General features: G+C 42.6%; 1 protein-coding gene across 2 annotated transcripts; it reads right to left on the bottom strand.

The window, feature by feature from the left end:
* Window positions 1–165: 165 nt before the first annotated feature.
* On the bottom strand, window positions 166–13,867 carry LOC139575979 (secretory carrier-associated membrane protein 5-like). Of its 2 annotated transcripts, none has more exons than XM_071401513.1 (7): window positions 13,690–13,867; window positions 13,049–13,104; window positions 12,733–12,858; window positions 5,886–6,042; window positions 5,499–5,600; window positions 4,384–4,501; window positions 166–4,184 (listed from the first exon to the last, which is right to left on the bottom strand). In XM_071401513.1, exons 2-7 carry the CDS (start codon window positions 13,053–13,055, stop codon window positions 3,993–3,995), a joined length of 702 nt encoding a protein of 233 aa, XP_071257614.1. In that variant the 5' UTR covers window positions 13,056–13,104; window positions 13,690–13,867; the 3' UTR covers window positions 166–3,992. The 2 variants fall into 2 exon arrangements, with proteins under 2 accessions (XP_071257614.1, XP_071257615.1); XM_071401514.1 differs by having other exon boundaries at window positions 12,733–12,855.
* Between the last annotated feature and the right edge of the window lie 1,770 nt (window positions 13,868–15,637).

Below are 15,637 nucleotides of genomic sequence, written 5' to 3'. Positions count from 1 at the left end.
GAAATGCAACTTTTTGATTAAAACGAAGACAGGGCAATTGCAACAAATAGGTGCCATACATTGTGAGATGCTTTAGTGACCGTAGATTAACGATCTGCACAGAGACGGTGGGTAAACAAGTGAAATGAATAACTTCCAGACAGCAAGTAAGAGATAAACGGGATCTTAAAGCGGCAATCACCAGTTTAATCAATAGCAAAGTGATGTCCCCGCTCCCTGTTTCAGTAAAAAGCTGAGGGATGGGGCTGGAGAAATTTAACCAGAGCTAACACTGACCATCCATTATATAAAAATTATAGTTTTCACCATGTTTTTCGTCTATATCGTGTTTGTTTACATTTACTTTCTTAACAAACATTGGAGTTAAACAAGCTTATATTTTGGGTCGTACCGACAGTTGAACTAAGCTCATGAGTAATATCTCATTTGAATAAGAATAAGTTATATTCTTCAAGATTCAATGGGTACATATAAATAATTCATTAATTCAAGTCAACAAATTGATAGCAACTGCAGATTCCCCTTTAAGCACTTAACATATTGTACGAATTGGAATTCGTAACATATCATACTGATTGCGGGGGAGGGATGTCACATATTATATGAAATGGATGACGTTGTACACAATAACGCACAATTTTCGGGGACCCGTTTTGGCTCCTGAGCACTACTTTCAAAACTACTGGCTGAAATTATGCAACACCATCATAACGCATATTTAACTGCCTGGTTCCAAAATCAGCATGGGACTGGAGAGCTACTACAGTGACAGCAACTAACAGACAGTCCAACTAACATTCATACCATGGCTCCACTTCCCAACAACACACAGTCAAGACACACAAAGACCAGAAAATATATATACATTCATGGTGTAAAATGAAATAGAGTTTGTTTAATGTCCGTAAGGGAAATCAAAACATAAAATGACAAGACAAATTGTATTTTTTAAATGTACGTAACAATTAAGTCTAAAACATTTACACTTTAGAATAAAAGTCCCCTTCTAACTGTGCTTCAGAATACTGTCTAGTTGCCTCTCCGAGATGACCACGCAATCTCACATGATCAGCATAAGGAGGAAATCCCACTAGTTCAATGATCTCCCACACATTTAATGACATGGACATGACAAAGAAGCAACAGCATCTGCTGGTATGAGCTGTGGTGGTTGCACATGAATGTGTACAAGGGGAACACTTTGGTCAATGCTTCTGCTTGATTACTGCAGAGATGGAGCTAATTGAATACTGATTACATCACAGTTTAAGCCAACAGTGCTCTACACATCTTTACATCAGTCGCAGGCTAACCGAAGCCCAAACAACTGTACTTGCAAACACATCCCTTCAATAGTCAAGGGTTATCTGCATAGTTTACACCACAGTTCCTACACTGAGTACATAGCTGATTCCTTTTAGATGTAGGAGAGAAAAGAAGTATAGGTTTGGGGGATTTCTCTAAAGTAATGTGCATACTGTAATAATGTTGAATACAGCTACTTGAGGGGTTAAGAGGCCTTGGTATATATAGATTAGGCCAGGTTAGTCATCGAGCTAGAACATGAACTAATGAACACCTGGGGAACACTGTTTTTCCACTGCTCTCTCTCTCCTTCCCGCAACACGAGCCCATGTAGGTCATTTTCAAACCCCTACTACCCCAGAGAAAGTGGCACCCATATTGCTCCATAAATGTCTCTCTTTCCCCTACAGCATAGAGCACACTGTAATGTGTTCACAGGGACCGCTTGCTCAGCCATCTGTCCCTATGAGAGAGAGGTGGCAGGAGGGCTGTGAGAGAGTGGTGGCAGGAGGGCAGTATGAGCCAGGCTGAGGCTGACTGGAGCCCACTTAGATGCAAGGCTCTATCTCTCCCTTCCTTCCTTGTCACATGTAGCTACTACCTGGGAACAGCAGGAACCATTGAGCTGTTGACTGAATACTGACTAAGCTATAGACCTAAAGTCTACTGTATGAATAGACAGACGACTGAGCGCAGGCAGCTTGTATATCAGGGATTTTCTCTCATACAAATAAAAGGAAACATTGGCGCCTCTCTGTGGTAGTACAACATTGCTGTCTAACATTGTCTACCACAGACAAGACATTTAAGAACACGTTTTAAAAAGAGCACCCTCTAAGACATGTAGACATTCAATGCAAAACAATTACATAACGAGAAACAAAAGTGAAATCCTAGCAATTCATTTATAGCTCAAATTGATTCATTTACTTAAGATGTCACGTCTATCTAAAGCAGGGCTCTCCAACCCTGTTCCTGGAGATACCCTCCCGTAGGTTTTCCTTCCAACAGCCGTTGTAAAAACACCTGATTCAGATGATCAACCAGCTAATTATTAGAAGCAGGTGCGCTAGATAAGGACCGGAGCGAAAACCTACAGGACGGTAGCGCTCTCCAGGAACAGGCTTGGAAATCCTTGCTCAAAAGACATATTGTACAATAGTCCCCTAAAAAGAGTTCCGTGTTTTGGTATGCATTCATTACTTCTCAGACTATAAGAAGAAAGTCCCATTTCCATGACTGTGGATAAGGAAAATGCGACTGGCCTGTAATCTTTCAGCTGTCTTTCAAACTTTCAGCTATAAGCTATCAGAAACATACACATGGACATAAAGGGAAAAGGTTCACAGTTTGTGTCCAGTGTTAATAGCTTTGCTTTACCTGAGAATCACAAAGCACCCTGGTGGCTTAGAGGAGAGCCCTTTTTGTTCAGCTGACATTCACTTAATGAAGAATACATTCTTAAAATACATATTTATACCCCAAATAAGCTATCTCCTACTGTACATAAACACACCTGGTAAAATATTAAAGTTATCTCTGTGCTACTTTCTGTGATAAAAATATTTTATACGCTTTGAAATTTCTGTAGATAAAAAAAAGGTACTGCACTCAAACACAGTCTTACATTGCTCTCTTCCATGTAAGAATACATTTATTCACGACAAAACCTAGAGTCCAGTAACTTAGTGTATAAAACAAACAAATATATAATTGAAATACTATATCATGAGCATGACTTTACAAGTCATGAGCAGGAGGAGGCTACCAAAAACCACCACCCCCCCCAAAGAGCATTGAGGAGAGGATAGTGGGTGATCAGAATGAGTTCTGACAAGCAGAGTTGGTGCTGTGTGCATGTGGCCACAGGGCCCTGCTAACACAGTGATATAAGATAGGGATACATCTTTGATGTGACACATCAAAACAAAGCAGCAGAAGCAGAAATATGACATCGCACAGTAGAAACCAGATACTGTAATTGAGTGTAGATGCTGAGAACATGAAATGTCTTTACGTTATGGGTGTTCAGAGTCAGCTGGTATAGTGTGGTAGTGTAGTGTAGTGCACTATAGCAGGGGTATATCGCTAGCAACAACAGAATAAATTATTACAGTAGAAAGAGGAGAATGTCTTCTTTCTAATGATGTCAACATTGTTTCTTAACTCCTAATATTGAGCAAATTACACTCACTGGAGCCAATTACCAGCTGACACTGAAGTATCTGACATACTGAGGCTACCAGTACGTCAAGTGCCGCTGGCTGCTGGTAAGCTTTCTTGACATGGACATACATTTTTGCAAACATATGGCTAACCTTTGTTTAACCAGCTAAGTTACCTTTCTAGCTAATAGGCTATGTTAGAGTTTACACTTCCTTTCCCAATTAAAATAATGAAAAACCATCTACCAAATCTATACATTTTTTAAAATGTTGATTACTTCTCCTTGCCATTATCATTCACTTGATGTTAAGACAAGACATGTGAGAAGATTTTTTTTTGCTAAAGTATGATTGCCGGGTTGCCGGTTTGCTTGGGAGGGGGTCCCTGGGCAAAAAAAGGTTGAAGACCCATGGCCTATAGAAAGAGCGGCTGTGATAAAGACACATTTTTGGGGGGTGGGATAAACAGATACCAAACTCCTGCTCATGCTTTGACATGCTTCCCTCCCTCCACTTTATCCCCTACATCTGGTTGTCATTGTACTGTGGGGTGTTGCTGGAGTACTGCTGGTCCGGCATCATGGCCCCCGTGGCAGCTCCCATAGCTGCCTGCTGAGCTGCCTGCTGGATGTGGGGGTTCTTCCAGGCCCCTGTGGTCCACTCCTCCTGGGCCTTGCCTATGCTGCCCCCGCTGCCACGGTAGAAGTTATGGACCTGGAGAGAGGGAGCAGTGGGACGACAGGAAAATGTCAGGCTGCACATAAAGATGACAGAGAGCAATTGAGACCTTTGTTGCTGCCCTATGCACCAGCCGGCACAATGGGCATGAGTGAGCGACATAAAGATCACCATGCACATCTTCATGCTCCACGTGTCCCATGGATGTGACGTAACACAGATGATACAAACTTGCCTTGGTGAGGGCGATGAAGGACAGCGTTGCCGTGGCAGTGAAAAAGAGGGTGGGGATGAGCATCAGCAAGGCGATCCAAAGGTTGTAGCTGAAGAAAGAGATGGTGGCCAGCCAGCCGCTGAGAGATGTAAAGAAGAAGAAGACACTTACCATTTGCCCCTGTAAACTAAGTATACCAAACATTAGGAACACCTTCCTAATATTGAGTTTCATCCCCCCTTTTGCCCTCAGAACAGCCTCAGTTCGTCAGGGCATGGACTCTGCAAGGTGTTGAAAGTGTTCCACAGGGATGCTGGCCCATGTTGATGCTTCCCACAGTGTCAAGTTGACTGGATGTCCTTTGAGTGGTGGACAATTCTTGATACACATGGGAAACTGTTGAGCATGAAAAACCCAGCAGCATTGCAGTTCTTGACACAAACCTTGGCACCTACTACCATACCCCGTTCAAAGGCACTTAAATATTTTGTCTTGTCCATTCACCCTCTTAATGGCACACAATCCATGTCTCAATTGTCTCAAGACTTTCAAATCCTTCTTTAAAAATCCTTCTCCTCCCCTTCATCTACACTGATTGAAGTGGATTGAACAAGTGACATCAACAACGGATCATAGCTTGCACCTGTATTCACCTGATCAGTCAATGTCGTGGAAAGAGCATGATCACTTTATGTAGTAGGCTAATATCTTGGCTCAGCCTTGAAAAAGTTTTGTGTCCCACATATAAAACCATCAATTTCTGAATGTTGACATTTATACACTTCATGGAAGCTGCCATTACAATTATATCTGCTAATCAAAGTGAAGCCAGGTGACATTTAGCCCTTAACAGCCTTAAACTCTAATGACAGAATGAAGTCATAAATGTCCTGAGTGAGGCTATTTCCTGACTGTCATCTATTGCATTGTTAATGATATGACAGGGTGTGGTAATGTAGGAGGTTATACCGCTGTTGTTTTAAAGACATACATGTTTTGGCTAAACAGAGTTTGTCGGTAACACAATAACTTTAATTTATAATACTTTATGGAACATTTTTAAGCATTTATACATGTGTATAATCATTTATAATGGGCTTATTATTGAAGGTGATTTGAAAGTGTAACCAGTTTACCAGTTTCCCCAGCCTGGGATCCCTATGCACTGGATAATACTGATGCCCACCTGGGCCATGAACACAAAGAAGAATGCCATGAAGTTGAACGAGCTGTCAGTCCTAGGAGAACAAAAAAAGGAATTGTAAGTACACGGACACACAACACATTATACAGTGTGGTACTTGTTAATAAGTAAATCCCTTTTCAAGATTTCGCTTGGCGGTAACTGATTTCCCTTGACTGACGGTATATCACTATGATCAAGCATAATGGTGTCATAGTAAGACTGGGGGGGGTTTTCCTGACCACATAGCCTGATCAAGAAAAACTATGGTTCCTAGTTATAGCTTAAAACGATCTAATGGTAGTTGGATACCTTATGAGTGTGTCTGACATCCACTTACTTGAAGGCCTTGTAGATGGGCCTGAACCAACACACATAGGAGCAGGGGGTGAAGAGAATCAACCATATGATGGCCATGCCAAAATTTGTCACGCCCCCTCCACCCAGCATCCACACAAAACAGCCCACCAGATTCACAGCCAGGGTGATTGCATGCACTGTAAAACACACCACCAGGAGAACACACTGTTATACACACCAGTAGAACAATGCAAAAGTATAATAAAAACACCAGTCAGGGAACCAGCTCTCAGATAAATGTGCACTTTCTGTCCACTCCGGTTCCTTGAGTGCCCTTTCTGCAGGTGTCCATATTTTTTTCCCCTTCTGTTTTGCTCTAAGTCTCAGTAATCTAGCAAACCTACTCCTCTTAAGATCGAATTGGTTGTAATTAAAGCGCTGCGTGAGCTAGAGGTTCTGTTCCAGCCTGCTCCACAGAACTGCCACAGGCAGCCAATCAGCTTCAATTACTGGTCCACAAAGGGAAGAGATATCCCTTCATCCAAACTACAAACCCAACCAGAGCTATAATAATAGACCCATTAAGTGATTAGTCTTTTTTCATCTCAGGCAAAGAAACGAAGTGAAGGCTAGAAGTATTTTAATTGGTTACTTTTGAGTTTTCTGTACAATTCTGTCTATTCTTGACCAATACATCTAATGTAACAAGGGTGACTATTCAATGAGGTGAGTTAAATGGATTAAAATACATTTTTAGAATGACTGAAATCATGGAAACATAAACTCATAGAAACATCAAACATGCAGATCATGCACAACACACAAAAGGAATGACAGAAAGGATATAACACATTATTCCATCAACATTGTTATTGGTGTATAAGTGCAAACGCAGAGGTTCAGAATACCTGTGTAAATGTTAATCACTTAATGGGGGGGGATCTGCAGAGAGAATAAAATGTAAGTCAATAGATGAGAAGAAGGGGCACCGTATGCATAATCTCCCACCGGCCTGGATGAGAGACACACTAGTGGAGGCTCCTCAGAGGAGGGAGGGGAGGACCATCCTCCTCAGTGAATTTCAGAAAAAATATAAATAGCGAAACAGTAAAAAAGTTATCCTTTTTAGATAAAATGATATACACATATAGTCACGTCACTAAATCATTTATTTAGTCCATGCTCATGCTCATTTAAAAAAAAAATCTTCCCTCATCTTAAACGGCACCGACCACCGCTGACCTACACATATCTAGTTACAGCAGAAGACCCTCCGTCATTCTTTGTAGCTGTGGTGGATGAAGACAACCCATGTGGCATGGGAGAGGTTAACTGTCAGCTCCCGTGTGTTCACCACAATGATCTAATCTAAACAGTAGGCTACACTGGAGAGAGGGCTACACAGAAACTCTGCACAGAGCGGAAACTTGTTTCACACTATTGTGGCTTCCTGAAGCGTACTGTCCTGGCACACTTATTTTCCTTTTACACGTTCCTTTCCAGCACAGTTCCAGCAACTATGGTTGATGAGTAATCAGGCCAGCGCAGCTTGGCTAGGCTCTCTTGGCTCAGCTCAGTAGTATGAAGTAGTATAAAGCTCAGTAGTATAAAACTGGCGAGTGTAGAGAGTATAGAGATATTGTTACCCACGTCGGCACCAACGATGTTAGGATGAAACAGTCAGATGTCACCAAGCGCAACATAGCTTCAGCCTGTAAATCAGCTAGAAAGATGTGTCGGCATCGAGTAATTGTCTCTGGCCCTCTCCCAGTTAGGGGGAGTGACGAGCTCTACAGCAGAGTCTCACAACTCAATCGCTGGTTGAAAACTGTTTTCTGCCCCTCCCAAAAGATAGAATTTGTAGATAATTGGCCCTCTTTCTGGGACTCACCCACAAACAGGACCAAGCCTGACCTGCTGAGGAGTGACGGACTCCATCCTAGCTGGAGGGGTGCTCTCATCTTATCTACAAACATAGATAGGGCTCTAACTCCACTAGCTCCACAATGAAATAGGGTGCAGGCCAGGCAGCAGGCTGTTAGCCAACCTGCCAGCTTAGTGGAGTCTGCCAATAGCACAGTCAGTGTAGTCAGCTCAGCCATCCCCATTGAGACTGTGTCTGTGCCTCGACCTAGGTTGGGCAAAACTAAACATGGCGGTGTTCGCCTTAGCAATCTCATTAGGATAAAGACCTCCTCCATTCCTGCCATTATTGAAAGAGATCGTGATACCTCACATCTCAAAATAGGGTTACTTAATGTTAGATCCCTCACTTCAAAGGCAGTTATAGTCAATGAACTAATCACTGATCATAATCTTGATGTGATTGGCCTGACTGAAACATGGCTTAAGCCTGATGAATTTACTGTGTTAAATGAGGCCTCACCTCCTGGTTACACTAGTGACCATATCCCCCGTGCATCCCGCAAAGGCGGAGGTGTTGCTAACATTTACGATAGCAAATTTCAATTTACAAAAAAAAAAATGACGTTTTCGTCTTTTGAGCTTCTAGTCATGAAATCTATGCAGCCTACTCAATCACTTTTTATAGCCACTGTTTATAGGCCTCCTGGGCCATATACAGCGTTCCTCTCTGAGTTCCCTGAATTCCTATCAGACCTTGTAGTCATAGCAGATCATATTCAAATTTTTGGTGATTTTAATATTCATATGGAGAAGTCCACAGACCCACTCCAAAAGTATTTCGGAGCCATCATCGACTCAGTGGGTTTTGTCCAACATGTCTCTGGACCTACTCACTGCCACAGTCATACTCTGGACTTAGTTTTGTCCCATGGAATAAATGTTGTAGATCTTAATGTTTTTCCTCATAATCCTGGACTGTCGGACCACCATTTTATTACGTTTGCAATCGCAACAAATAATCTGCTCAGACCCCAACCAAGGAGCATCAAAAGTCGTGCTATAAATTCTCAGACAACACAAAAATTCCTTGATGCCCTTCCAGACTCCTTCTGCCTACCCAAGGACGTCAGAGGACAAAAATCAGTTAACCACCTAACTGAGGAACTCAATTTAACCTTGCGCAATACCCTAGATGCAGTTGCACCCCTAAAAACGAAAAACATTTGTCATAAGAAACTAGCTCCCTGGTATACAGAAAATACCCAAGCTTTGAAGCAAGCTTCCAGAAAATTGGAACGGAAATGGCGCCACACCAAACTGGAAGTCTTCCGACTAGCTTGGAAAGACAGTACCGTGCAGTACCGAAGAGCCCTCACTGCTGCTCGATCATCCTACTTTTCCAACTTAATTGAGGAAAATAAGAACAATCCAAAATTTCTTTTTGATACTGTTGCAAAGCTAACTAAAAAGCAGCATTCCCCAAGAGAGGATGGCTTTCACTTCAGCAGTAATAAATTCATGAACTTCTTTGAGGAAAAGATCATGATCATTAGAAAGCAAATTATGGACTCCTCTTTAAATCTGCGTATTCCTCCAAAGCTCAATTGTCCTGAGTCTGCACAACTCTGACAGGACCTAGGATCAAGGGAGACACTCAAGTGTTTTAGTACTATATCTCTTGACACAATGATGAAAATAATCATGGCCTCTAAACCTTCTAGCTGCATACTGAATCCTATTCCTACTAAACTACTGAAAGAGCTGCTTCCTGTGCTTGGCCCTCATATGTTGAACATAATAAACGGCTCTCTATCCACCGGATGTGTACCAAACTCACTAAAAGTGGCAGTAATAAAGCCTCTCTTGAAAAAGCCAAACCTTGACCCGGAAAATATAAAAAACTATCGGCCTATATCGAATCTTCCATTCCTCTCAAAAATTTTAGAAAAAGCTGTTGCGGAGCAACTCACTGCCTTCCTGAAGACAAACAATGTATACGAAATGCTTCAGTCTGGTTTTAGACCCCATCATAGCACTGAGACTGCACTTGTGAAGGTGGTAAATTACCTTTTAATGGCGTCAGACCGAGGCTCTGCATCTGTCCTCGTGCTACTAGACCTTAGTGCTGCCTTTGACACCATCGATCACCACATTCTTTTGGAGAGACTGGAAACCCAAATTGGTCTACACGGACAAGTTCTGGCCTGGTTTAGATCTTACCTGTCGGAAAGATATCAGTTTGTCTCTGTGAATGGTTTGTCCTCTGACAAATCAACTGTACATTTCGGTGTTCCTCAAGGTTCCGTTTTAGGACCACTATTGTTTTCACTATATATTTTACCTCTTGGGGATGTTATTCGAAAACATAATGTTAACTTTCACTGCTATGCGGATGACACACAGCTGTACATTTCAATGAAACATGGTGAAGCCTCAAAATTGCCCTCGCTAGAAGCCTGTGTTTCAGACATAAGGAAGTGGATGGCTGCAAACTTTCTACTTTTAAACTCGGACAAAACAGAGATGCTTGTTCTAGGTCCCAAGAAACAAAGAGATCTTCTGTTAAATCTGACAATTAATCTTGATGGTTGTAAAGTCGTCTCAAATAAAACTGTGAAGGACCTCGGCGTTACTCTTGACCCTGATCTCTCTTTTGACGAACATATCAAGACTGTTTCAAGGACAGCTTTTTTCCATCTACGTAACATTGCAAAAATCTGAAATTTTCTGTCCAAAAATGATGCAGAAAAATTAATCCATGCATTTGTTACTTCTAGGTTAGACTACTGCAATGCTCTACTTTCCGGCTACCCGGATAAAGCACTAAATAAACTTCAGTTAGTGCTAAATACGGCTGCTAGAATCCTGACTAGAACCAAGAAATTTGATCATATTACTCCAGTGCTAGCCTCCCTACACTGGCTTCCTGTTAAGGCAAGGGCTGATTTCAAGGTTTTACTGTTAACCTATAAAGCGTTACATGGGCTTGCTCCTACCTATCTTTCCGAGTTGGTCCTGCCGTACATACCTACACGTACGCTACGGTCACAAGACGCAGGCCTCCTAATTGTCCCTAGAATTTCTAAGCAAACAGCGGGAGGCAGGGCTTTCTCCTATAGATCTCCATTTTTATGGAATAGTCTGCCTACCCATGTGAGAGACGCAGACTCGGTCTCAACCTTTAAGTCTTTACTGAAGACTTATCTCTTCAGTAGGTCATATGATTGAGTGTAGTCTGGCCCAGGAGTGTGAAGGTGAACGGAAAGGCTCTGGAGCAACGAACCGCCCTTGCTGTCTCTGCCTGGCCGGTTCCCCTCTCTCCACTGGGATTATCTGCCCCTAACCCTATTACAGGGGCTGAGTCACTGGCTTACTGGTGCTCTTTCATGCCGTCCCTAGGAGGGGTGCGTCACTTGAGTGGGTTGAGTTACTGACGTGATCTTCCTGTCTGGGTTGGCGCCCCCCCCTTGGTTTGTGCTGTGGTGGAGATCTTTGTGGGCTATACTCGGCCTTGTCTCAGGATTGTAAGTTGGTGGTTGAAGATATCCCTCTAGTGGTGTGGGGGCTGTGCTTTGGCAGAGTGGGTGGGGTTATATCCTTCCTGTTTGGCCCTGTCCGGGGGTATCATCGGATGGGGCCACAGTGTCTCCTGACCCCTCCTGTCTCAGCCTCCAGTATTTATGCTGCAGTAGTTTATGTGTCGGGGGGCTAGGGTCAGTTGGTTATACCTGGAGTACTTCTCCTATCTTATCCAGTGTCCTGTGTGAATTTAAGTATGCTCTCTCTAATTCTCTCGTTCTCTCTTTCTTTCTCTCTCTCGGAGAACCTGAGCCCTAGGACCATACGTCACGGCAAACCGGGCATGATGACTCCTTGCTGTCCCCAGTCCACCTGGCCTTGCTGCTGTTCCAGTTTCAACTGTTCTGCCTGCTGTTATGGAACCCCTACCTGTTCAACTCTTAATGATCGGCTATGAAAAGCCAACTGACTTTTATTCCTGATTATTATTTGACCATGCTTGTCATTTATGAACATTTTGAAAATCTTGGCTCTCTCTAATTCTCTCCTTCTCTCTTTCTTTCTCTCTCTCGGAGGACCGGAGCCCTAGGACCATACGTCAGGACTACCGGGCATGATGACTCCTTGCTGTCCCCAGTCCGCCTGGCCCTGCTGCTATTCCAGTTTCAACTGTTCTGCCTGCGGTTATGGAACCCCTACCTGTCCCAGACCTGCTGTTTTCAATTCTTAATGATCGGCTATGAAAAGCCAACTGACATTTATTCCTGATTATTATTTGACCATGCTTGTCATTTATGAACATTTTGAAAATCTTGGCTCTCTCTAATTCTCTCCTTCTCTCTCTCTTTCTCTCTCTCGGAGGACCTGAGCCCTGGGAACGTGCGACGGGGCTGCCGGGCGTGATGGCTCCTTGCTGTCCCCAGTCCACCTGGCCTTGCTGCTATTCCAGTTTCAGCTGTTCTGCCTGCGGTTATGGAACCGCCACCTGTCCCGGACCTGCTATTTTCAACTCTTGATGATCGGCTATGAAAAGCCAACTGAAAATTATTCATGATTATTATTTGACCATGCTTGTCACTTATGAACATTTTGAACATCTTGGCATAGCTCTGTTATAATCTCCACCCAGCACAGCCAGAAGAGGACTGGCCACCCCTCATAGCCTGGTTCCTCTCTAGGTTTCTTCCTAGGTTTTGGCCTTTCTAGGGAGTTTTTCCTAGCCACCGTGCTTCTACACCTGCATTGCTTGCTGTTTGGGGTTTTAGGCTGGGTGTCTGTACAGCACTTCGAGATATTAGCTGATGTACGAAGGGCTATATAAAATAAACTTGATTTGATTTGATTTGAAGTATAACAGTGCAATAAGAGATCATAACCCCTAAATATGTGGACTCTATGACAGAGTGGCTGACTAGAGTTGTTCTAGTATGGGCTGTGGGTAGTGGGCTGTGGGTAGTGGGCTGTGGGTAGTGGGTAGTGGGTAGTGGGCAGTGGGCACTCACAGATCCACAGGTGGTAGAGTCTCTTGCACATGGTGCGATGCTGTTCAGGGATCTCCTCATCAAAGTCCTGGTAGAAACATGGCTGCAGGGGGATGAACCCCGGTATTGGAGGGAAGTTATTCTCTGCTGGAGAAATGGCAATCATACATTAGTGGCATTGGCAGGTGTGTCATGCTAGGCTAGATACTAGTGTCTGTATGATTGGTTGATCAGAGACTAGCCAAACAATACAGTAAATGACTTTCATAGAACACCATGATCATGTACCAAAACATATACATACTGTGTGTCAATTTCAATTCATGCAAATCCTTACCAGCCATGACTGTTGGTTTTGTTGTTCAGATTGTTTTGGTCCTCAATCTTTTGAACCTACAAATAAAGAAAGTGTAGCTTTGTAAATGCAGTCATTCTAAAACTCAGTAACAACCCTAAACATCAGCTTTCTCACTCACAGGTGAAATGTATTTGCACCTTATATTAGTAGGCCGAACATAATAATTGAACAAAGACTACTGACAGAAAGAGATGGATCAATTATGCCAGTGTGCAGTTTATGTGTGACACCACTTGTGACATACTGTAGCTATGCTATTTATCCTAAGCAGTGTTTTCAAGATCTATAATCTCAACGTTGTCACTTGTCACATTCGATTGAAGAGATTTGCTGACACACACGCAGAGATGTGTTGGTGGCATCGGCTCAATGGTGGCTCTTCAGGGTTTAAGAACTGGGATCCTTCGGGTGCGCGAGTAAAAGTGGAGACTCAATAAAGCAGCCAGAGTCTTCATGGCCTAACATTCGTGGTGTTTTTATTTGAATTCGCTGAATAGACCCATATACTACCGGTACTCGCTTCAAGTCAACCCGCTATCTTTGAAGTTAGTGCTATCCTGATAGGGATCAACTGACCCTAAAGGAATTACGGACTTCCATTGGAAACATAATCTGCTTACCTCCTGTCCTGAGCGCACTGTTGCTATTTACAATGTCCTGTCCCTCGGCTGCATGCTATCAGTTCCACCTCATCGAATATAAGGAATGACAAAGCTTGATAATGAAGAGATAAAGTAGAGTAAATCACTGTTATTTAACTTTTTATACGAGGTCGTGGAAGTAATGTATCTCCAATGCCGTAGCTGTCCTATCATTGTCAGTAAATCTGCTGTCCCGTCAGTCCTGACCAATAGGCACACTGCTCTCTACTCGCGATATCTGCGTCTTAACATTATTATCCAATCGCTATGTGTCCCTCGTTCCATGGCGGCTGCTCTCCACGGTGCTGAAGTTAATAGCCCGCTGTCTACAGAGAAAGCGAAGTAATCTGTGACCTATTCTGGTGTTACTGGTGCGCTTCGATCATTTCACTCATAATGATCACCAAATGAAAGTTTATGAAATTAATCAAATACAGGATTATTATTCAATAAGTATCTAGTAGTATGTATTTTGGTTAATTATTGGCATAAAATCTTTCACTTAATGTTTGATATTCACATGTAGAAATTATGGTCAGCAATTACGGTCTGTCAGGGGTCTCATTTATACTGTTTGATAGGGGTCATGGGGTTTATGGGCAGGACTAACATTGTTTACTGTTTATTAATGTCTTCTATCAATAATGTACAAAACAGGAGGGGATGTTAGCCAGCAGATGGCAGTGTTGATATGGGTTTGTTTCTGGTTGGCCAGCTAGGGGGTTCAGTTGAGCACCGCTTTACTGATTGGAGTTACAGTATCATCTATCTATCCCCTTGACATACTCATCCTATGAATGTTCCTCATATTGCAGAGTAATATGACATTTATGTTGTAATGCTTTATGATGGATGAATTTAGCATGCAGACCTTTTCACTGTGCTTCTCTTGTTTACAGTAAACCTTAACCTTTATGTTCAACACTAGTTAAACATTCTACACATCTATTCCAACAATAATGACTGGCATACCCAAAATGCACTGTCTGGTATAGCCCTTCCTTTGTTGTCCTCAAATAGCTTAGCATGACAAATTGGATGTATTGACCATAGAGCCTCTCCTGGCCTTTGCAGCTACAGATCCAATTGTCCCTATGTTCAATTACTCATATCCACAACATTAATCATTCATACATATAATGGTGCCCAATCAGTGATTCTTTCACAAAGTTAAAATATGCATATATTTGCATGTGATGAATACGTACTTGAGTCTTGGACTCTTGGAACACTAGCCCTTGGGCTAAAAGAGATCCTTACTAAAAATCAAATCAAGTCTGGGGACACAATTGAAGAAATCTACCATAAAATGTGTGATTTTTTAAATATTCTTCGACATATAATAATATTTATAGTGTATGAGTCACTATATTTACTTCTAGTCTTTTCCATCGCTGAGATAAACCCCTCATGTTTGCTCACCACATGTCTCTCTTTTAAAACCTTATCAGGATTCTTCCAGCCACTTACATTTTCACAAAGATGAAAAAAAGAAGAATAACATTGAAATATCAAACAGACAAGACAGTATAGCCTAGCCTAGCCTAGCCGCTGAAGTTCAGTTCACGTAAGGACAGAGGCCGTCAGTCATTTAGCTCCTCTCTCTAAGGCCAGCCTGTGATTTATTTCCACCGGTGTCTCCAAACTCATATGGCCCTGTGTATTTCATTATTGTGGCTGGCTGGGTGGTGGGGGCTGAAGGTTAGCCGGTGAGACAGGGACAATGAGTCTGTGTTCATCAGAGCTGGTGACATAAGCTAAGGTTAGACCTGACGCATGGCTGACCGGGATGTTAGTGATACAAAGTTTTAAAAAGTACAGCTATATCTAGAACCCTGGACTGACTGGGCTCTGCCTGTCCCAGACACAGCATGAGAGAGAGTCAAGTCCCTACGGAGCATCTAGAGAGGGTACCTTGTTTGCATTG

This window comes from Salvelinus alpinus, chromosome 5, assembly GCF_045679555.1.
Source record: "Salvelinus alpinus chromosome 5, SLU_Salpinus.1, whole genome shotgun sequence".
NCBI classification, from domain to species: Eukaryota; Metazoa; Chordata; class Actinopteri; order Salmoniformes; family Salmonidae; genus Salvelinus; species Salvelinus alpinus.
This window is presented reverse-complemented; position numbering and strand designations above follow the sequence as displayed.

Bases quoted from the DNA above. Each gene is read 5' to 3' on its own strand.
- LOC139575979 (XM_071401513.1), bottom strand. The intron at 6,043-12,732 runs GTGAGTGCCCAC...TGTGTTTTACAG, and splicing joins ACTCTACCACCTGTGGATCT to TGCATGCAATCACCCTGGCT. The intron at 4,502-5,498 runs GTAAACTGGTTA...TACATCTCTCAG, and splicing joins ATCCCAGGCTGGGGAAACTG to CGGCTGGCTGGCCACCATCT.